The 23,181-nt window shown below is 49.7% G+C and overlaps 2 protein-coding genes across 3 annotated transcripts; one reads left to right on the forward strand and one right to left on the reverse strand.

Annotated features, from left to right (window-relative positions):
- The first annotated feature begins 7,423 nt into the window (after window positions 1-7,423).
- Window positions 7,424-22,027, forward strand: LOC125686186 (olfactory receptor 14C36-like). Of its 2 annotated transcripts, XM_048929912.1 has the most exons (3): window positions 7,424-7,514; window positions 20,931-21,247; window positions 21,608-22,027. In XM_048929912.1, the coding sequence occupies exons 2-3, from the start codon at window positions 20,954-20,956 to the stop codon at window positions 21,935-21,937; spliced, it is 624 nt and encodes a 207-aa protein (XP_048785869.1). In that variant the 5' UTR covers window positions 7,424-7,514; window positions 20,931-20,953; the 3' UTR covers window positions 21,938-22,027. The 2 variants fall into 2 exon arrangements, with proteins under 2 accessions (XP_048785869.1, XP_048785868.1); XM_048929911.1 differs by having other exon boundaries at window positions 20,931-22,027.
- On the reverse strand, window positions 12,101-13,618 carry LOC125686188 (olfactory receptor 14A16-like). Its single transcript, XM_048929914.1, has one exon. It carries the CDS (start codon window positions 13,607-13,609, stop codon window positions 12,674-12,676), a length of 936 nt encoding a protein of 311 aa, XP_048785871.1. The 5' UTR covers window positions 13,610-13,618; the 3' UTR covers window positions 12,101-12,673.
- Window positions 22,028-23,181: the final 1,154 nt, after the last annotated feature.

Consider the following 23,181-nt stretch of genomic DNA (forward strand, 5'->3'; position numbering starts at 1 on the left):
TGGCCCTGACCAATGAGAGTCCGGGGGCGGGACGGAGCTGCAGCTGGCCAATGAGAGGCATGAACGGGCTGGAACTGGCCCTGACCAATGAGAGTCCGGAGGCGGCGTGGAGCTGCGATGGTGGTGGGGCTCGCGGTGTTTTTGTGGCAGAAAATCCCAGATTTCAAGGGAACGCCTGGGATTGCTGGCAGAAAACCCTTTAATCCCGGTTTTTCCCCCTAAATCTGGGGTTTTCTCCCAGAAATCCCTTTTTTTCACCTTAAATCTGGGGCTTTCTACCAGAAATCCCTGTTTTTCACCTTCAATGTGGCTTTTTCTCCCAGAAATCCTGGTCTTTCCCCAGAAATGTGGGGTTTTCTCCTAGAAATCTTTGTTTTTTCCCCTTAAATCAAAGGTTTTCTCCCAGAAATCCCTGTTTTTCCCCTTAAATCTGGTATTTTCTCCCATAAATCCGTGGTTTTCCCATTAAATGTGGCTTTTTCTCCCAGAAAACTTTGTTTTTCCCATTAAAGCTGGGATTTTCTCCCATTAATCCCTTTTTTTCCCCTTAAATCTGGGGATTTCTCCCAGAAATCCCTGTTTTTCCCCTTCAATGTCCCTTTTTTCCCATGACAGCGTCCCTGCTCCAGTGCCACCCTTATTGTAACAGACTTCTGCCATCCGTCCCATCTCAACTCTCTCACTCTTTGCCCTTCTTTCTCGCAGCCCCCCTCCAGACACCGAAGGCCAGAAGAAGAACAGGGCAGCACACCCAAAAACAAAGAAACACAGAACCGTGGCAGTGTCCATCTCTACTGGTGATGTTTTTTATTGACCACAACCCGAGTTGGAGTTGGAGTTGGGTGGCCCTTGGAGCACTGCCTGCTGGTGCTGCTCCTCTCAGTCGTTCAGCTGCAGCTTCTGCATCATCTCCACCAGGCTGTTCATGGCGGAGGACTGGAAAGAAACAGAGCGAGTGTAGGAACAGGACAGAAACAATGTGGGCAGATCTCCTTCAGAAAGGCTGATCAGTGCACTTGCAGAACGGCCCCATGCAGCACAGCACGTTCCTGCCATTCAGGTCACTGGCGTTACTTCCCACAGCAGCTGCCTATGCTAAGATTCATGCTCTGCTGGGGGAACGAGGTTTCCAAGGTCGCAGTGCCCGACATGGTAAGGCTCTTTATGGCAGCAAAACCCTCCGGCCGTTACCAACGGTGTCCTTCTGAAGGCAGAGGAAGGCACCCAAGCTCCCCTGGGCAGCTCCCACTGACAGCGTGACTTCCTCAGACACACAGCTGGGTGTTTCTCTGGGACATCACTGCCCTCAGGACATTACAGCATCCGTCACAGCTGTCAGACAGAGGCACTGAGAGCAATGAGAGCCGTGTCTGTGCTCCCCAAGGACTCACCTCTGCACGTGCAGCTGCAGCCCTGAGGGAAGCCTTCTTCAGTTCCCTTCTCCTCTCTTTCTGTTGTCGTCTTCTTGCTATAAAGCAAGAATAAAAATGAATTCATGGGTGCCACAAAAGAAGGCAGAAAAAAGACCGGGGAAATTTGAGCAGGAAGCCTCTCAGGGAATGACATTTCCAGGGGGACAAACAGAAGACCAGCGTGCGGTTAAAGAGACGGGGTTACATACTGTGGCACCTCACTGCCTTGGGACTTTGGAGGCTTCAACTCTTTTCCCCTCTGCAGAGAAGGAAAAAGCAAAGCCAACCCTGTGCAGCCTCGATGTGCTTGAGAAGGGCAGCACCTGCCCTGCAGGGCGGCAGCACAGCGCCTGCTTACCTGTCAGCTTGGGGCTCCGTGCTGCAGCAGGCCCAGGCTGTGCTGCTGGAGCCGGCACGCTGCCTCCGCTCTGACCTCTGGCTCTTTTGCAGGCAGGCAGCTGCGCTGTTTGCAGCTCTTCTTCCAAGCCCTTGCGTTTACCTGCAGTCAGGGACTCGGAGACAGAGCGGGGGCACACGGCAGGGGCAGGTCTTCCCCCCGAGCTGGGACCTGCTGATGGAGGAAGCCCCCCAGCCTGGAGACGAGCTCTCCCAGAAAGCCCTTCCTGCACCGCTTTCGGGTCGATCTTTGCCTCGGACTCAGCACCTCTGTCTGTTATAATCCAGAAAAGAGAAGCAAGGAGATACAATGAGAGTCCAGTGCTACTTTCAGTCTGCACAATGGGCCACAATACCAGGAAATCTGCAGTAAGGAATCTTAGCATCTTGGGTGAATGTTGGGTTGAGATTACAAAATGGGACAGGAAGGTAACAGTAGATCCCAGGGATTAATACCTCAAGCAACACACAACAACGTCAGTCCCAGAAAGAACAGAGAGCCCAGCTAGAAAGACAGTGCCCCAAACCCAGGTGCCTGCTGGGTGTCCGTACCTCTCTTGGGTGCTGTGCCACACTCAGTGCTTCTGCCTTGCCTTTCTGCAAGGCTGCGCTTGGCTGGAAGGCTGCTTGCATCAGCTTCTGACAGAAAGGAAACAGAGACATGAAGAGCATCTCTTTGGAGGAATATTTTAGCACAGTCAACCAAACTTCTGGTCTTCAAGTGTAGTTTCTTCAATTTCCTTTCCGCTGCTACAGCCTTGTGCCGCTTGTGCAGTCAGCACAGATCTGCAGCGCCCTTTCCTCTCCCCTCCATCACACACAGCCCTGCATGCAGCCCTCCTTAGAGGCAGCACCCACAGCACAGCTCACAGTAGCTCCTTACCTGGGGAGGCTTTCCGTTTCCCCCCGTGCCCGGCACCATCCCACAGATGCGCAGGCTCCGTCCCTGCAACGACAGATGGAGTGTGATTGCACAGACACCAGGAGCAGCACTGTCCTGTCAGCCCACACCCAGCCCCAAAACCAGAAGACACTGTTCTACAGCCAGAGCAGAAACTGGTCTTTAAACTGCACTGTGCTTACACAGAGCAGTACTGCTCTCATGCCTGTCAGATGGCAGCAGAGGAACCCCGGACTGCCTGACAGCTCTGCATTCTGCAGAGCAAAGCTGCACCAGCAAACAAAACGCTACCGGGTGCAAACGTCGAGACACGGATCTCTTGTCCCTAGAGGGAATGCACTCAGCTCTGAGCAGCACCACTTGCACACAGACTTGTGTCTCACTGCTGCCATCAGCTGTTGCTGTCGGCCTTTCTAACGCTTCCGCCATGGTTACTGGACATCCCTGCAGCACTGCAGCCGCTCAGAAGTAATACTCAACATTCGTTCCTCCATCCTCCATGACAGAGGACTGCAGAAACTCACTTTTGGGTGGCAGTGAGGACAGCCCGTCCCCATCGCGCCCCTCTGTGCGCTGCCAGGCGCCGTGGGATCTCTGCTCCCAAACGCGGGGAACCGCGCCGCGCTGCTTCTGAGGAGAGAAAGAAGAAATGTTGGAGGGAACGGGCAGCCAAGGTTTGCACAGAGCTTCCAGGTCGTGCCAGAGATGGGATGGCAGAGTGCTGAGATGTTCGTGATCACTGAGGGAAAACACGGCCTGAGCCATGCCCATACTATTAGCCCAGGCTGTCAGCCAGCGCAGAACCCAACCAGTTCCTGAGGTCCCAAAGGACCAGCAGGGCTCCCCCCACTCCACCCCTTCCCCTTGAAAACAGAAACAAAGGAAGAAACACCAAGCAAAAGATACCCAGCCCTACCTTTGCTCTCACACAGCGGGAACTGGAGCCACGCTCATCTCCATGCTGAGACATGACGGCTGAAGTCTCAGAGGAAGCCCAAGCTCCGATGGCTCTCTGCACAGGAACTTCCCCCGCTCCTGGAAAGAGCTGGCTTCACTCTTCCTTGATGCCCAAAATATCCTTTTGGACAGGAACCCTGCAGAAAGCATCCACCAGTGAAAAATCAGGAGGAAGAAGCATCTTCCCAGCTTTCTTCTGCCACGCCATGCAGTCTCTTGAGGAGGGCAGCGTCTGGAAGGCAGCGGGCTGCGAGAGCTGCCTGCCACCAGGTCCAGTTTGGGTCTGACTACCACGGCTTGTGTCAGCAAGCACCCTTCTCCATCTCCTCAACAACTCTGCACCCAGCCATCCATGGGGCAGGGGGCACGAGCTGTGCTCTGAGAAGCCTGTGTTCTCATTGCTTTTCAATGTTGGACGTGAAGGCGGGGGCTCAGCAGTGAATTTCCAGGGGAGGAAGGACATCTCATCATCCTCACCGAAACGTGGGATGGAATCTCAGCAAGAACCATTTCCCCTGCAAACAGCCGTGCTGAGGGGCACCGCCGGAGCTGGGAACTCCTCCCCAGCCCAGCTTTTCTGCTGATATCTCCCGGCACCCAGCCAGCACCAAACCCAGCTCACCTGGTCAGCCTGCTCAGCCGGAGCGGTGCCCAGCTGACGCACACGCCGCAGCGCTGCTCCCAGTGGGCTCTCAAAGGACGATCCCTCAAGAAAAGCACAGAGCTCAGTCTCGGTGTGCACCACGCTCACCAGAGCAACAGCTCTCTGCTCTCCAGCGGTGGCACAAACGCTTCCAGCCCAGCAACCATTGTGCCCTCAGCGGGTGCCTGCATCACTGCTGTGCTTGCATCATAAGCGAAGGAAATGGACGCCTCCCAGATCCAAATTATAGGAAACCTGGGACTCACCCAATGGGTTGAATGGGGTTAATTGAATGGGGGTTAATTGAAGTAAAGCAACAGAGAAGTGAAGATGACCCTTGTGCAGCCCAGTAAAAACGCAGTATGGCCTCGTAGTGGTCAGCGGGGTCCCAGAGGAACCAGTAGGAGCTGGGAGGAGTGCACAGCAGTAGGGACCAGAAAAGTGCAGCATGGCCAAGTGAAAACCAGTAAGGAGCAGCATGGCCTCAGAGCGGTCCGTGGAGCCCTATAGGAATCAGCAGAGAGCAACAGGAAGGCACAGCTGTGCCCAGGGCCGGTGCCGGCCTCTGCCTCTGGCTTTGGGCCCTCGGCCTGGTGCCGGCCTCTCGGGCTGTGCGTCAGGCCTAGGCCTGGTGCCGGCCTTTCAGGACTGGCTTTAGGCTCCATGGCCGTTGCCAGCCCGCCCGGCTGTAGGTGTGGCTGTCAGCCCCGGCTCTGGCGCTGCCTCTGTGGCTGTAACCGCAGCATTATGGCCCAGGGCTGGTGCTGGCTCTCTGGCTGGAGCTTCAGACTTCAGGCCCAAAGCTGGTGCCAGCTTCTCGTGCTGTGGCTCCAGGTTTAGGCCCAGGGCCAGTGCAGCCTCTCTGGCTGGGCTTCAACCCAGGGTTGGCGCTGGCTGCACAGGCTGTGGCTTCAGGTCCCTTGGCCGGTGCCAGTCTCTCTGGCTGTGTGTTTAGGCCCCAGGGCCACTCCCGGCTTCTCTGGCAGCATCTTTAGGCCCAGGCCGTGTGCCAGCCTCTCTAACTGTGGCTGTGGCTGTGAGCCCCTGGGCTGGATGCAGCCTTTGGGGCTCTGGCCCAAAGTCACCAGGGCTGGTACCAAATTGTAAGCAAACAATATGAGGGCCACCCAATGGTGTTATCTGAAGTAACAGAACAGAGAAATTAAGATGACTCTTGTGTAACCAGCCTGGGTCATCCTCTCGCTCAGGCACCGCATGATCAGACCCAGGAGATGTTGCCCCCAGGCTGCCCCTAGATTGGAGGCCGGAATGATTTGGGCTCCCAAGCAATCAGCCAGCATTCGGATGAGTCAGCCCTCTGGTTTTTATGAGGACAGACAAGCCCACCTTGGAAAGCCATCCGGGCAAAGGCAGAACAGCTTTGTTCTTGGGCCGCAGCACTCCATGGCCAGGCACTGCTCAAACGCTGGGCCTGCATTTCCTCCTGGGCATCCACGCGTGCTCTGAGTCTGCTGCAGCTTTCTGCAGGTTTGTGGCTTCCTGCTGAGGAGCTCCTCGTGTTCTTCTGCAACTGCCCCCCAGCACCACTGCTGCCTCCTCTGGTGCCGTGCCGGGAGATGCAGCAGCGCTCATCAGCCTGCACTTCCTTCCTCCCAGCAGCAGCTGCTCCTGCACTGACCTTCATTCACACTGGATGCCGTCCACTTCTAGCGCCAGCTGACCTGCAACACAGAGAAAGGAAATGTGGGATCAGACCAAATGCAGAAGCCCGAGGCTGTGCCACCACCATGTACTGCAGCCTTGGGAAGCCAGCTGCCACTGCAACCTTGGTCAGAATTAAAGCAGGCACCGTAAGTTAAGTGTGACTTCTGAACTGAAGGAATTGCCACAGTCAGAAATAAATACTGAAATCGCTTACTGAACTGTAGGTGGTTACCTCTGAATTCTTTTGCTTTGGGGAAAATGTGGACTTGGAATTGAAGGGTACAAGAAAAACGAGGAGCACTTGGCAACTCAGGCAAGCAGAGCAGCGCAGGGAAGATCGCTGCATTTCTTCTTCTCCTGGCGCAGAAAGGAATTTTCCTACCTTAAAAGAGGTACTTAAAAGAGGTACCTTAAAAGAGAAAAGAGAAGAAGAGCCTGACAGAGTAGACACAATACAGTCTCACATTATGGGTAGTAGCTGGAGAGCTCTCGTGGCACAAAGCTCAGGGCTGCAGAAATTAAGGTTGCTCTAAGCTTTAGAACAAGGTGAAAGACAAGGTTGAATGCGAAACATTGGCACTTCCTGCAGAGCACATCACACAGCTGTAGGCACCGCCTGAGGGGTAACAGATCAGAAAGGAAAACCTGACTATGTGAACTCAGGGACAAGCTGCTCTTCTTCTGGGCCTTTGTTCACAGTGAGGATTTCCCTCAAGAGCGCCGCTTTCCGCTCAGGCTGCTGCTGTCTCCAGCTGTTGGTCACTTCCACTGCTGGACGCTGTGCCCACAGCTCATTCTGCTTGGGGCAAAGCCTGCTGGGTGAACTCCAAACCAAGGTCACAGCCACGCTAATCCAGCTGGTTGGTCTGAAAGGGCTCAGAGGCCACTGTGAGAATCCTTCTTTGTTTTTTTTTTTTGGCTCAAGGCTTCCTGAGGTATTTTGTTGAGGAGGCAAGTGATGGGTGTTGTGTGGCAATCGACATCGCTGTGTGGACAATTTGACATCTTTGGAGCTGTTTGCCTTCGGAAGATGGTGCTCAGGACTGTTTACTGGCAGAAGATCTAGCCTGTGACCAAATAACTCCTGTTTGCTATGGAAGGCTGGGGGATGATACCATTGTATCCTGCGAAGGCAAGATACAAGTTGGTGCCTCCCTGCTTCCTCTTATCTGCTGGCAAGGCCAGAAAGATAAGAACAAAGGAATTTCCTGCTGAGGTTCCAGAGCCAGAAGTTGCCACTGCAAGGAGAGCTGACTCAACCACCTTGGGTTTGAGCTGTCACTGCAAAGACAGCTGACTCAACCACCTTGGGTTTGAGCTGTCACTCCAAAGACAGCTGACTCGACCACTTTGGATTTGAGCTGTCACTCCAAAGACAGCTGACTCAACCACTTTGAAACCATTGAAAAGGGGCCATCATCACCATGGTTGTCGTTGTCCTTCGTTCGTCGTCGTCGGTGTCAACAGAACAACTCTGCCTGATGACCCACCACTACTGAAGGTCAAAGACTGAACTACGAACCACGCTGGATCCATGGTGGTGACTGTGTCCCTCTTGCTTCCTATAAAGACTCCTTGCTTATTCTCTTCTATCTTTTCTATCGCCCTCCTTCCCTTCCCCATTACCCTAATTCATAATAGAGTCCGTCCTCCCCTTCCCCATTTCCCTGATTAAGATTTGTAATCAACTGGTCGGACCAACATTGGAACCGTTGTTTCTTAATCTCATGCCGGGTATGTAGATAATAAAAGAACCTCCTCTCCCTCCCATAAATTGGAGCGAGACATTTATTCAATGGCGTAGTCGTTGCAGGATACCCGCTGTGAGAGTGTTGTCCTTCCAGATATAGTTTGAAACTTATTTTTTCTGTGTGCATCTCCTGGAGTTGCAAGGAGCGACAGTTTTGAAAATTTAGAAGTGAGTCCTTCTCCAGGAAGACCGCTCCATATTCTGAAACTTTACCTTTTATGTGTGTACCTCTTGGGGACCTATTTGGAATGCTTGCATTTTGTTTAATACGTGTGCGCCTCCTCGGGAAGACCTCTCTGGTTATTTGGTAACTGAAGTGCGAAACTTGAACCTTTTGTGTGTGTGTGTGTGTGTGTGTCTGCATGCACGCGCCTCTTGGGGAAGTGAGGAAGTGATATTTTGTTACTTAAACGTGTGTGCCTCTCCAAGAAATTGTATTTACTCTATTGAAACCTAGAAAGTGTTGCTTTAGCTTCACATTTTTTGCGCTCCCCCAAAGGAAGGGAGGAGTGATTGGAGCATTTGCATTTGTTTAGGTGCGGTGTATCTCCCTGGGAGGAGCGGTGAGGAGTAACTGAGCTTTTGAATACGTGTACCTCCTCCTCCCTTAGCATAGACCTTTCATTGTATTAAGAAATGAGTAACAGTATTGCCAGTATGAAAAGTGAAGATGTGTTATTTGACCTTTTAGAAAAGCATGGTGCTCGTCCCTCTTTATCAGGGGTGGATTGGGCACGCCAAAATTGGCATAATTTGCAGTGTTCCGGACCGCATTAGTGTCTTACAGAATGAGGCTCGTACACGAGCTGGAAAAGGAGAGTCGTTCATTTGTGCTGTACTCGGGGCTGCTTTAAAAGCTGCTGTGGAGTTCCGAAATGAAAAGCATTCGGCAGAACTCCAAACCATAGAAGCACTACAGGAATCGGTTAGAGTTACACAAGAATTGTTAAAAACTCTGCAGAATCAAATAGTTAATCTCGAGGAACAATTAGAAAGAGAGAAACGTAATGCGGCTTTGTTGCAAATGGCTTTTAAGGAACTGCTGACGTGTAAGCATGCCAGCCATACCGTCACTCATAGTTTGCCTCGAGAAAAAACTTCTCCTCAGGTGGAACTACCAGGAATGAAGGAAAGGCTAGATAAATTAGAAACTCCAACAGCCCCATTGCATCCTTTGATAAAAACTGAATACACATTCGATAACAGTGAGGATCTAGATCCTCAAATGAATGTTAAGGAAATTCCCTTCTCAGCCACTGAACTAGTGAAATTGAAGAAAGATTTCAGCCGCTCTCCGAAGGAATCAGAGACAGAATATGTATGGAGGGTTAGTCTCACTGGTGGCGACCAGATTCGGTTAACAGAAAAGGAAGCAGAAGGTTATTGGGGACCAGGAGTATTTTTAACTACTGGTGACAATCGTGCTCCCTGGTCCTTAACGCAAAGGGCTGCCTATTGGGCAGGTGGTCTCAACCCTTTAGAACGGGGAGACCCTCTTGCCATTATTGGAACAACTGATCAGTTAGTAGAGAGTGTTCAAAAGGCTGCTTGTCTCCAAATGATGTGTGATAGAAAGCTGCAGCCACACCATGAATCACCTATGATGATGCCTGTTGATCCTGAGAGAATGACTGCTTTAATTAGAGGGCTTCCAGAGTCGTTAAAGCCTATAGGTATTCAACTGCAAGGAAAAATACAGGCAATGCCTCAGGGAGAGAGAGCCCGGCCAGAGTTAGAAGGAACTGTGACCCCCAACCATCTGCAGTCAGGAAACAAAGCATGGACGTGGGGAGAAGTTGCCCAAGAGTTAATTAACTATGGAAGGAAATATGGGCCAGTGGTTTCTTCCTCCACTAAATTTGAGCCAAGGGAAGTAAGACTTGCAGCAGTCAGCCTTGCTCCCAGGCCTCCTAGCTCAAAGCTCAGTGGGACTGGAAGGGTCTCACTGTCAGTAAAAACAGGTAGGCGAAATACTGATCATAAACGTAATTGTCTCTGGACACTGGGCTGGCAAAAGGGTGTTCCACAAGATTTGATGAATGGATTACCCACTGTCAGGTTAGAGAAATTAGTTAAGTGGTGGCCAGAACAAAAGCTCCAGAATCTCGAGGAAAGCAAAACCCCAGGTCCTAGGGTCTCTCCCAGGGAACCTGAACGGCTCTCCAAGCCATTAGAAAACTGATGTCTTCGCCCCTCCCATGTGAGCGGGGTGGGGGCGGTGAAGGGTGGATGCATGAGAAAGCTCACAACAAAGGGAAACAAGATCCTCGATTTAACACCTTCTGTCCAAAGGCCTCACCACTCTTGCCAGTTATCCCTGTGAGTCAGGATCCAGTGGCTGATAAGCCAGGGAAACACTCTTACCTCCCTGGCCAGACTGTGTCGATTGACTCAGCTAGCCTGAGGCCAGTTTCCCCTAACCTTAATGGAGTCCCTTAACAAATATGCTTGGAAGGCTAAAGACACCCCGAAAAAGGAATATGAAATCAACACTTGCTGGATTGTTCCCTCATTTTTTAACCATATTAACCAAGACCAAAAGGGCAAGTCGGTGTCTTGTTTTATTTCACAGAAGATCCCCGTGGGACCTTGACAGAACACAAAAAGGCTAATAGCTGATTTTAACTATTTGTGTTTTGTGACAGAAATACTGAAGATTTGATCATGCTAGAACACTGAATGTATCTCTTGATTGCACTTTTTGGTTGCAGTAGTGTTATGTTCTGTGTTGTTGTGGGTGTGGGTGGTGATTGGTATCAGTCCTTGGATCTGTTAAACTTCACAACTGGGTTCAGGGTTTTTACAGGTCATCCTGGCTTACTGGTACTCCCTGCGCAGTGATACCATTTCTTCTGATTGCTTCTTTCACCCCTTTTTACCAAACTGATTATGATTTGCATGTAACTCCTCCACAGTGTTTCCCAATTCCTAACAAACTGGGAAATGAACCAAGGGACCCATCTGATATCTGTTAGATGTGGTCACAAAAGAAATCTATCAGAAAGCCCTTTGCACTGATGCTTTTCAGTGTCCCACCAGTCCAGGAGTTCCATCCAAAACATGGTTGTTGGAAAGTGCCTGAGTTTTAATAAGAGATGTGTATGTTCCTGGGATTGCCCCTCTTTGATGGTTTGTACTGTGGGGGTATCCTGCACAACCATCCTGTGAAAAGTTCTGTGGGCTGTAACAATACTTGAACTTGCCTCCCAGCATTTGAATTGCTTTGGAAATGCTCTAGTGGAAAGTTCTCGAGACACTAAATCATCTTAGAAAACATTACATGGCAAGTCCACATATTGTCAAATTCGTCTAGATACGCTTTTAGTGAATTAACTGAAGTGTAATACTGTATGGCTATTCATAAACACCACAGCCTCTACTGAAGAATTCCCATCTGGATCCTGGCTTACACTGGGAGTTCCTGGGTGGGGAAAGCAGCTGACACAAATACCTCTGTTTTGTTTTACTTATTTATCTATTATTATTGGTTGTTGTTAAATGTATGGTCATTGTCCAATGTACTCTTTTCACTTTCCACCTTTTATTCATCATGTAACATTCGTGTCACCACTCCTGAGGGATCACTGAGTGTTGTCTGTGGCAAATTGAATGATTCTAATTGTTGCCTAAGATTGATGACAATGGTGAAGTTGTTAAATTGCCCAGGGTATGCAGAAAATAGCCCATGTTCCTGTCCAAAGCTGGAAAGGCCCAGACTTTGATTTCTTTTCCTGGCTTCCAGGTGGCCCATGGGTCAAACGTACCCTATTTTCTCTACTGTATGTTGTTGCAGCTCTTGTGTTTGTACCTTGTATGATTCCATGTTTTATTCAACTTGTACAAGGTGTTGTATCCTCCATGTACTTTGTAACCACTTCAACTGATGATGGACAAGTCCAACAGATCAGGGCAACATTTGTAACCAATCCCAGAAATCTTTCCTAGTAATTGCGTAACGATTCACTTCCCCTTCTCCCCCTCCTCCTTCCCTCCTGCTTCTTTGCTTTTTTTTTTTTTTTTTTTCTCCCTTTTCTTTTCCTCACCACCATGGAGGGTCACTTATGCTTCATTTCAAGCAATCTTTGAGCCACGGGGTGGTGTGAAAGTCCTTCTTTGTTTTTTGGCTCAAAGCTTGCTTCCTGAGGTATTTCTTGTGATAAGACTGAGTGATTTGTTAAGGAGGCAAGTGATGGGTGCTAACCGTGTGACAACCAATATCGCTTTGGGAACATTTGAAAGCCCCTTCCTCCAGAGCTGCTTGCTCTGTAGAAGAGCGGATCAGAGTGCTCAGGAGTGTTCACTGGCCGAAGATCCGGCCTGTGACTAAACAGCTCCAGCTAGGTGTGGGAAAACTGGGGGATGATACCATTGTGTTCTGTGAGAAACAGGATGCAGATGGGCATCCCTGCTTCCTCTTATCTGCTGGCAAGGCCCGGAAGATGAGAACAAAGGAGTTTCTGCTGAGATCCCAGAGCCAGAAGCTGCCACTCCAAAGACAGCTGACTCAACCACTTTGAAACCATTGAAAAGGGGCCGTCATCACCATGGTCGTTGTCATGGTCGTTAGTAGAACAACTCTGCCCGACGACCCACCACTACTGAAGATCAAAGACTGAACTACGAACCATGCTGGATCCATGGTGGTGACTGTGTCCCTCTTGCTGCCTATAAAGACTCCTTGCTTATTCTCTTCTATCTTTTCTATCGCCCTCCTTCCCTTCCCCATTACCCTAATTCATAATAGTGTCCATCCTCCCCTTCCCCATTTCCCTGATTAAGATTTGTAATCAACTGGTCGGACCAACATTGGAACCGTTGCTTCTTCATCTCACACTGGGTATAGAGATAATAAAAGAACCTCCTCTCCCTCCTATAAATTGGAGCGAGACACATACATACATAAAATATAAAGATCCATCACTGGGAACGATGTGAGGAAGTCGTGCAAATTATTGAAGCAAGGATATTGCATGCTGAAACACTTTGTTGAGGGCATGCTTGATCTCCTTGTTCCTCATGCTGTAAATAATAGGGTTCAGTGTTGGAGGAACCACTGAGTAGAGAATTGCCACCGCCAGATCCAGGAATGGGGAGGAAATGGAGAAGGGCTTCAGGTATGCAAACACCACAGTGCTGAGAAACAGGGAGACCACAGCCAGGTGAGGGAGGCACGTGGAGAAGGCTTTGTGCCATCCCTGCTCAGAGGGCATCTTCAGCACAGCCCTGAAGATCTGCACATAAGAGAAAAGAATGAAAGCAAAACACCCAAAAAGCACAAGTGCACTAACCGCAATAAGTGTAAATTCCCTGAGATAGGATTTTGAGCAGGAGAGCTTGAGGATCTGGGGGATTTCACAGAAGAACTGTTTCACTGTATTGCCTTGGCAGAGAGGCAGTGAAAATGTGTTGGCAGTGTGCAGCAGGGAATAGAGAAGTCCAGTGGCCCAGGCAGCTGCTGCCATGGTGGCACAAGCTCTGCTGTCCATCAAGGTCCCGTAGTGCAGGGGCTTGCAGATGGCAACGTAGCGGTCATAGGACATGATGGTGAGAATGCAATACTCTGCACCAAAGAAAAGTAGTAAAAAGAAGACTTGTACAGCACATCCTGCATAGGAGATGTGCCTGGTGTCCCAGAGGGCATTGGCCATGGCTTTGGGGAGAGTGGTGGAGATGCAGCCCAGGTCGAGGAGGGCGAGGTTGAGGAGGAAGAAGTACATGGGGGTGTGCAGGCGGTGGTGGCAGGCTACGGCTGTGCTGATGAGGCCGTTGCCCAGGAGGGCAGCCAGGTAGATGCCCAGCAAGAGCCAGAAGTGCAGGAGCTGCAGCTGCCGCGTGTCTGCCAATGCCAGGAGGAGGAACTGGCTGATGGAGCTGCTGTTGGGCATCTGCAGTTCCTGGGCATGGAGTCCTGTGCAGACTGCAGAAGATAACGACAAGTCAAGGCCATTCTCAGAGTCACTCCTCCTGCTATATTATAATACCTTCACTTTCTCTTTAGCAAATGTTCCATTGGCTCCATTTAATTTCATGAAGCTCCACTACTTATAAGCAGAGGAAGCATCTGAAGCTTTAATCTTTCTCTCATTTTCTAGTCTTATCCCATCTCCTCAGATATTTTCATCTGTTTCATGTCTCATATCTTTACCCCAACTGCTCTTTGAGCCCACAACCCTAACCTCTGTGCACTGTCTGTTAGTGAAATCTGTCTGTTTGTGGGATAAGTGCATTATTCATGTCTGCAGAAAATGACAATAATTTCAACAGGTTCAATCCTTTGAGAAAGGAGAGGCTGATTGCATGTGCCTGTACACAAAACAAGCTATTGATTAAAGAAAAATTTGGGAGTCTCAGAGCTGTGTTCAAAGTTGACAGCCCCTTTTAGATTTCTGCCTTCATTCATCCTTCACTCAGAATAGGAAAAGGAATATCCTTGCCTTGCCTCTCCTCTTGCAACATGCCCTTAGAAACACTCTGGGTGCAGTGTAGCTATGAGCTCCCTGTCCCAGGCAGCAGCTGTGGCAGCTGAAGGCCCCTGTCCTGCCCTGCCCTGCCCTGTTGGGGGGCTCCTTCCCCCCCCACGTCTCCCCGCAGCTCCCCGGGCAGGCTGAGTGCTGAGCCTGGCAGGCAGCAGAGTCCCTGCCCCAGCACACAGCCCCTGGGGCACAGCAGGGACCTGCTCTGCAGGGACACGCAGCCCTCAGGGCTGTGCTCTGATGCTGCAGCATGGAAGACCTTAGATGGAGCAGTTTTTAATCCACAATTAAGAAACAGAGTTAATGCATCCTGACCTGCAATGGGATGTTCCAAATTCAGTGACTCCTGCAGTTAAACCCAGAACACTGTGTGCAGTGAGAGACTTACCTAGTTAAGGGCTGTGAGACATGCTTCTCCAGTGAGCTCACAGCCGGCTAAGGTGCCACACAGCCTGTAAGCTCTCTTTGTTCAGCTCAGTCACCTGCAGATCATGCTCCCAGCCCTGCTTTGTGGTGAACAGGAGCTGCTCCTGGGCACAGCTGTCTCCCTGCAGTGCTGCCCTTGTAGGAGCTCCCTGCGTCCCAGGAGCCTGGCCCAGCACAGCAGTAGAGGATGTGAGTTTTATCCTCAGCGCTCCGCTCCCTTGAGATGTCCCTGGGTCTCCATGGCCAACAGCTCCTGAAAGACAAAAGGGATATGATTGTAATTTGGAATCTGCTGAATTTGTGCCATCGAGAAGCCATCCAGAAGATCCTTGGAGAGCACAGGTGACGGCTTATGGACCAAGCTGTAGAGAAACCTATGAGGAGTGATGCCCTGCTGGATCACATGCTAACTGTCAAGGAAGGGCTTGTGGGGAATGTGAAGATCAAAGAGAACTTGGGCTGCATTGCCCATGGGATGGCGGAGCTGAGGAGTCTGAAGGGGGGACAAAAGAGAAGCTCACAGCTTTGGGCATCAGGAGAGCACATCTTGGCTTCTTCAAGTGTCTGTGAGGTACAGTGTTGTGGCAGGGTAAAGCTCTGAGAGGAATAAGGTAAAAAATTATGTTAACTATTTAAGGATAACTGCTTGCAAGCAGAATAAGTCCATTCCAAGGAAGAGGAAACCAGGTAAAAATGTCTGAAGTCCTGCATGACTGGGAAAGATCAACCTGGTCAAACCCAAACACAAAAAGGAAGCATGCAATTACTGGTGCTTGTAAACTGTGGTGGAAAATCTCTGAGACAGACACCTCCTTCCTGAGCATCAGCTGAGGGCCAGAAGGGAGGTATTCTTCACCATCCTGAATGCCACCACAGCCCTGTGCTTAGGGCACCCAGTGTGCCTTTTGCATCTGTCCCCATGGGGCATGGGGTGTTATTCTGCTGACCAAATGGATGAGCTCACAACAGAAGAGCCAGATCTTCCTCTCAGCTCCATCTGTGAAGCTTTCACTGATGACACCTTATTAGTCTGCTCAGGACTCTCATTTGAATGGCATCAGAAGAAGTCTAGGGTCATGCCATTTCCCAGATGACAGGAAGCTGGCAAGCATTTCCCAGTTTTAAACAAGAGCAAGAAAGAGCACATAGGCAATTCTGGACCTGTCAGTCTCACTTCAGTACCTGATGTAATCATGGAAAAAATGATGCTGGGAGTTACCGAAAAAACACCTGAGGGACAATTCTGTCATTGGTCACAGCCAACACAAGTTCATGAGGGGAAAGTCTTATTAAACTTAATGTCCTTTTATGACAAGATCACACATCCAGTGGACCAAGGGAAGCCAACTGAGGTTATTCTTGAGAATTTCAGTGAAGCTTTTGATGCTCTTTCTTAGATACTTCTTCTGGACAATTTTTCTGCACAGGGCTAGACAGAAACATAATGTGATGGGGGAGCAGTTGGCCGGTGGGTCTGGCTGAAATGGCTCCATCAAAGGGGGTTCCATCATGCTGGTGGATGGTCACTAGCAGGGTTCCGCAGGGCTCCATCTGAGGGCCAGTTCTCTATAATGTTTTCATCAGTGACTTGCCTACAGGACTAAGAAGATGTTTTGAATACATTTGTTGATATAAATGATGTTATATTTGATGATATCAAGTTGGGTAGAGCTGTTTCCTCTACTGAGGGTAGAGAAAACTTTCAGAGAGATGTGGACAAGTTAGAGAACTGGGTAAGCACCAACCACATGAAGTGTAACAAGAACAAGTGCCTGACTCAGCACCTGCATCCTCACCTGGAGCACTGGGTGCAATTCTGGGCACCTCAAAACATAAAGGACATAAAACGATGGCAGACTGTCTTAAGGAGGGCTCTAGAACTCAGAGATCTGAAGTTCAAAGTTTCATTAGGATTGACTGCTTGTTCAGATTGGGCCCTTCTCACATCCCACATCCTGGGATGAGACACACTGCCCACATGGGACTTGGGCCTCACGGCATCCTTGCACCCCATGCAGAGTCTGGCAGCTGCTGTCCCCTTCTCTTTCATTTGACATCACACAAACCTCCATCCCACTGCACCAGGAAGGAAAGGCCCTGAGCCAGCAGGAGGGACAGGATCTCCCTGCCAAGGCTCTGGGGATCAGGGCTCGGCCTTTCTGCTTCACAAGACAAAGGAGGCTTTTCTCAGCATCACAGCCACCATCCCAGTGCCTTGGTCTGCCTGCAATCATGGCTTCCAATTCTCTGCTCTATCAAGTCCCTGGGGAAGCTTGCTTGTGAATGGCCCTCAGTGGGGCCCATTAATACTCCAAGAAACTTCACTGTTCCTTCTGACTTGGTCTTCTTGAGCACTTTGTGCAATCTTCTCTTCTCTCTGTACTGGAGGTTGATGGATTCAGCAGCAAATGCCCCCTGGGGCCCATTACAACCCACAGAAGCCTCCTGTGCCGTGTGCCTTCCATTCATCTTCAGGTGTTCAGAACTTGTTCAGCAAACTGGAGAGGTATCTGGAGTGACCTTAATGAGGAAGAATCCAACAGACATTTATTTACTATTTATATATAGTTGTGTTTAAACAAGAATTTTAATCAGCACTTGGCAATTGATATTGATCCAGGGTGTTCCCTAATGAACTTTTCTCTGTCACTGCCTGGACAAAATTGCTCCTCAGCTTCTCCACCTCATTTCTGCTCACATTGGCCTCATGGGACTTGCATCACTTTTCCTCACATCATTCCTCTGCTCCCTTTTAAACATCCTTTGCATCAACTCCCCCCGAATTTCCTCAGAGAACCAGTTGCACATGGACAATGAAAGATTTCCTTTTTTTTTTTTTTTTTTTTTTTTTTTTTTTTTTGCTAACAAACCAAAGGAAATGTGATGCAACTGAACGAACAGTAAAACACGGTGATCAACTGCATGCCTTGTCCAAGCTGCATCTAATGAGGCTTGTTTTTCACAGGGAGTATTTGTACAAGAAATGAGTTAGGCAGTGATAGGCAGGGATAGGTAGAATCACAGTTGAGGAGTTATCAAAGGCTCCTCCAGCCTTTGGAGAGATGGAGCAAATTCCTGTAATCCCCCTGAAGGTCACAGATGAGCCAGATAGTTGGGAGGTATTGGAGTGAAGAAAGAGCAATGGATGGGGAAATCTGGAGAGCAGTGGGAAGAGCATGTGTCCAGTTGGCCTGCTGAAAACATGGCCCTAAACCATGGTCATTGATTTAGGAGAGCTGGAGACACCTGGAGGATGAGGGACATCAAATATGCAGCAGAGTAGAGCAGCGGTGGATGCTGGGCATTGGTCACAGGGCATTGGCACTGGCACCACTGTCTGTTCCTGTACCTGAAAGCATCTGTGTCGCGCAAACAAAGTGCTGGGAAACATTGCATTTAAGAAAAAATAAAAATGTAAATAGACACAAAGTCTCCTCCAAGACTGGTGTTTTCAAACTAAAAAGAGAGAGGACTCATGAGAATACTTCCAGTTGAGAAGTGCGTTGGCATATTTTCATTGATTTCTATCTTTGTCTTCAAACCGTTGTTTCAATTTTATTGGCATTAATGAACATCTTTCACATTCTTCATAATTGAAATAAGATCAATTTGTGTCTTGCAGGGAGCCTGGTGGCCTCAAAATTTCTTTGCTTGGAACTGTCCATGACATCTCTCAGTCATTGCACAGACTGAGTCAAACTCTGGTACTGAGCTCTTTTCTTTTCCCTCAGACCTTTTTTAGATGGTCACACACAGCACAGGACGCTTCATGCCCTTCATGTCCTTCATGTCAGGTACCCCGTCCCATTGTAGCATGGGTCCACACTGACCCTAGCATTCCTTGTGCTGTGTGTGTATTCCTACAAGCCTTTACCATCTTTGATATGCTTGGGCAGATTCAGCTGGGTTTGAGCTTTGGCCTTCACAACTCAGGAGGCACACTAGGACAACCTCTCTGCATTGCTCCCAGCTGACCACTTCCTGTTTACACTTCCTATATGCTTTCTTTCTGTACTGTACACCACAGACACTTGAAGAAGTCAAGGTGTGCTCTCCTGGACCCCAAAGGTGTGACTTTGTCCTCTGTACTCCACTCCTCAGCTCCACCATCCCATGGCCACTGCAGCCCAGGTTCTCTTTGATCTTCACATTCCCCACCAGCCCTTCCTTGCTGGTGGGTATGAGATCCAGCTGAGCACCTCTCCTCTTTGGTTCCTCCATGGCTTGGTCCAGAAGCTGCCAGCTGTGCTCTCCAGGGATCTTCTGGATGGTGCATGCCCTGCTCTGCTGTCCCTGCAGCAGATGTTATTGCAAAAAAAGAACTAAATGGGAACAAGGGCTGACAACATCAGGATCCCATCACTCCTGTGTCTCTGTAGGGAGCTGAATCCTGTTTCAGCCATAGGGTTTCCAACTAGGGATGAAATGCCTGAACTGTCTCAGCTGGATCACTGCTAGGGGAAGTCCAGCCCTCCCTGTCCTTGCCTATGTGTCCCATTTGCCACAGCAAACACTCTCTGGTAGGACTAACCATATGTCTGGAATTATTCAAGGTCCACTGGAATTTTGGTGGTTAATTCAGCAGATTTCAAAGTACAATCATGATGCTGTTGTCTTTCAGAAGCTGTTGGCCATGGAGACCCAGGGACATCTCAGAGGAGATCAGTGGGGAAGATAGAAATGACATCCTCTGCTGCTGGGCTGTTCTGGGCTCCTGGGACACAGGGAGCTCCTACAAGTGGGCAGTGCTGCAGGGAGACAGCTCTGACTAGGAGCAGCTCCCCTGTGCTGTGCATCAGTACTAGGGGCACGTTCTGCAGGTGACATGGAGATAGAAGAGAAAGGAGAGAGGGATTATAGGATGTGAGGGATGTGAGCAGGCTGCGACTTCACTGCAGGAGCATTGCTTTCAGCCATGGACACGGTAAGTCTCTCACTGTAGGTAATGCAAACAATTTTCCAACAGGGGTCACCAAACCTGGCACATCTGGTTGCAGATCAGGCTGCATACACTCTGTGCTTCTTTATCCTGGAATAAGAGCTGTTCCAGCTGAGGGCTTCCCTGCTGCAGCATCAGAGCACAGCCCTGATGGCACATCAAGAGAGAACCCTGAAGTGCATTTTACCTTTCTACATTCCTTTAACATATTTATATTCTTTCAACAAACCCTGGAAGTTCTCGAATTCGAAATAGGAATGCAGAGCATTTGGGCTGGTGTCTGTATGCTCAGTCAGGGAAATGAGAGGAAAACAGCCTCCAGGATGAAAATCTGCAGACCACAGGGATATGATCAGGGAATAAGTGCAGAGACCTTCCTCTGAGCAAGATCCCACCTAGAAACACCTCTGCTCACATGACCATGGGATTTGCTGCATGATCCACCTCCTGTGCAGGCAGAGCTCCAGCAGAGCAGAGCAGCATCTCCCCAGGCACGTGTCCAGCACCCTCTGCAGTGCACAGGGGCTGAGAGAGACTGCCTGGGGCTGTGGGCAATGCAGTCTGTGTGGCTGGAAAGGAGCTGGCTTTCCCTTAATGAGATGCCATCATGAGGACACATCTCCCTGAGGAGATGGGAGAAAAGGAAATCTCTTCAGAGCTGTGAGCTGACCTTCAGGTTGAAAATTTTTCCCGTGGTCAGGAGAACAAAGTACAGGGAAGAAGCAGAGACATGCAATATGCAAATGCTATAGGGTTGGTGAAATCAGTGTTAGGTGTCATTTGCAAGATGTGTGGTGATGAGTCAGTGCTGGAGTACATTGAGAAAGGGTGAATACACAGTGATGGGCTGTGCACTCCTGTGTTCTGAGCTGGGTCTGACTTCAGAATTTTATAGGAATGCAACCGTCTTACATCTGCAAAGTACTCAAGCTCAGAGCAATTGGAAAGAAACCTAGTCAGCAACCCTGTGCTAAGCAGCAGTGAATCCCTTTTCCTCTCACATCTTCCAGCTGTTCAGACTTCAGCAAGCACTCCTTAGGCATGGTGAGCAGGATGAGAATTTGTAGGAAAAAGCGATCCCTAGAACTTCTATTTTTGACCCACATATTTTTGGCATTCATGTTTGGATGCCAACCAGCACTGCTGCATTAGAAGTGATTTTATCTGATACATTTTGAAAAGAAAGCCTGACCGCACACCATCATCATGTTCCCATGTTCCCACAGGAACAATCTACATCATTGAGATAAAAAGTGTACAGTCCCTCATGGCAAACTCAACCTCATGAAATGTAGATCACTTCATGGAGCTGAATGAACACTCTCCACATGGAAAGACTTGTCCTTGATTTTTTTCTTCCTTGAACAGGTCCTGGTGCCTAGAAGAATAAAATGCCCAACAGCAGCTCCATCAGCCAGTTCCTCCTCCTGGCGTTGGCAGACACGCGGCAGCTGCAGCTCCTGCACTTCTGGCTCTTGCTGGCCATCTACCTGGCTGCCCTCCTGGGCAACGGCCTCATCAGCACAGCCGTAGCCTGCCACCACCGCCTGCACACCCCCATGTACTTCTTCCTCCTCAACCTCGTCCTCCTCGACCTGGGCTGCATCTCCACCACTCTCCCCAAAGCCATGGCCAATGCCCTCTGGGACACCAGGCACATCTCCTACTCAGCATGTGCTGCACAGGTTTTCTTTTTACTTTTCTTCTTTTGTGTAGAGTATTCCATCCTCACCATCATGTCCTATGACCGCTACGTTGCCATCTGCAAGCCCCTGCATTACGGGACCTTGATGGACAGCAGAGCTTGTGCCACCATGGCAGCAGCTGCATGGGGCACTGGGCTTGTCTATTCCCTGCTGCACACTGCCAACACATTTTCACTGCCTCTCTGCCAAGGCAATGCTGTGGATCAGTTCTTTTGTGAAATCCCCCAGATCCTCAAGCTCACTTGCTCAGAATTCTACCTTAGGGAATTTGGACTTATCATGGCTGGTGTTCTTGTCTTATTTGGGTGCTTTGTATTCATTGTGCTGTCCTATGTGCAGATCTTCAGGGCCGTGCTGACGATGTCCTCTGAGCAGGGACGCTACAAAGCCTTCTCCACATGCCTCCCTCACTTGGCTGTGCTCTCCCTCTTTGTCACCACTTCGATGTTTGCCTATCTGAAGCCCCCCTCCATCTCTTCCCCATCCCTGGACCTGCTGGTGTCATTTCTGTACTCGGTGGTGCCTCCAACACTGAACCCCCTCATCTACAGCATGAGGAATCAGGAGCTCAAGGGTGCCCTCAGGAAAGTACTCTATTATGCATTGTTTGCCCATCAAAACGATGTTCATCATACCCTCAAGACTGCAAAAAAGTTAGGAGAAGTGTGATTTATTTTATGTGATGTTTCCATTTTTTCTTTGTATTTTTTTGTCATAGCTATAATGAACTTAATTCCGATTAAATAATATTCATCATCAGTCTTTATGTTTACCTATTTTTACTTCCATGTCTTGAACCTATTGTACTTAAGGAGCCAGGTTCAATGAATAGATAAAGAAATCAGCAGAGGATCATTTGTTTTGCCTCCCATCTAGTCTGGATCATCAGCAGAAGCTCATGATCTAAGGCACAAATGGCACAAGGAGCAGCAGTGTCCCTGAGGGATGTCCGTCACTGACTAGAGGGGAGTTTCTGCTGCCTTTGAGTTATGCTGAAGCTTCCCTGGAGCCACGGCCTTGGGCAGCAACAGGACGTGGTCTTTTCAGTGCTGCACTCATTATGTTCCCAACTGTTCTCTTGTGTCCTTGCATTTGTGTCAGTTCTGGTGCAATTGATGACAGCACTGTTGTCTCTGTGGCGGCATCCCTGTGGCTGCAGGCAGGCAGGCAGTGTGCAGCACTGTTCCTCAGCTGCCCTCCCTGCTGAGACCATTGTAACAGAAGGGGCTGCTCAGGGCAAGGCCAGAGGTCTGAACACCCCTTCCAAATCTGTGCCAGGAATACAGCCAAGGAGTTGCCCTCGGGAAAGTCCTCTTGCTTTCCAGGGGTTCTGCATGGTTCAGAGTGCCAGGGTGATCAGTGAGGACCAAAGGACAGACGAGAGCTCCCTTCTTGGTTGTACATGGCCCACCAAAACATAACTGATCTTGAACATGACTGTGTGGGACTGTCCCTGCTGCTGTGGGACTGATGGCAGACGCTGTCCTGGAGAGGAATCTGGAGCAGCCTGGAAATGCCAGGGGATCTCCAGGGACAGTGTAAGAGACAGTGTAAGTGTAAGGCAAAGAATAATTCCTTGCGCAATGACAGACCACTGATCCAAAGAAACAGGGGAACCTGAGGAGCCCACAGGCAAATGAGGGCTCTGCAGTGGTGCTGCTGAGCCAGCAGGGCAGATGGAGAGGGACTCAGCAGTAGAGATCCCATCCAGCTGGGACTGCCTCTCACCCTGAGCAGCACAGGGTCAGCCCGGTGTCCCAGGGCACCACAGCTCCCTCACCCTGCAGAGCAGCTCCACCAGCTCAGGTCCTGCAGGGAGCACAGGGAGGGAAGCTGGAGGGAACAGGGAGCTGCTGTCAGGCCAGCACGGACACACTTCAGTTATTTGAGTCACAATCGAGTGCTTTTTGCTC

Source organism: Lagopus muta, chromosome 32, assembly GCF_023343835.1.
Source record: "Lagopus muta isolate bLagMut1 chromosome 32, bLagMut1 primary, whole genome shotgun sequence".
Classification (NCBI taxonomy): domain Eukaryota; kingdom Metazoa; phylum Chordata; class Aves; order Galliformes; family Phasianidae; genus Lagopus; species Lagopus muta.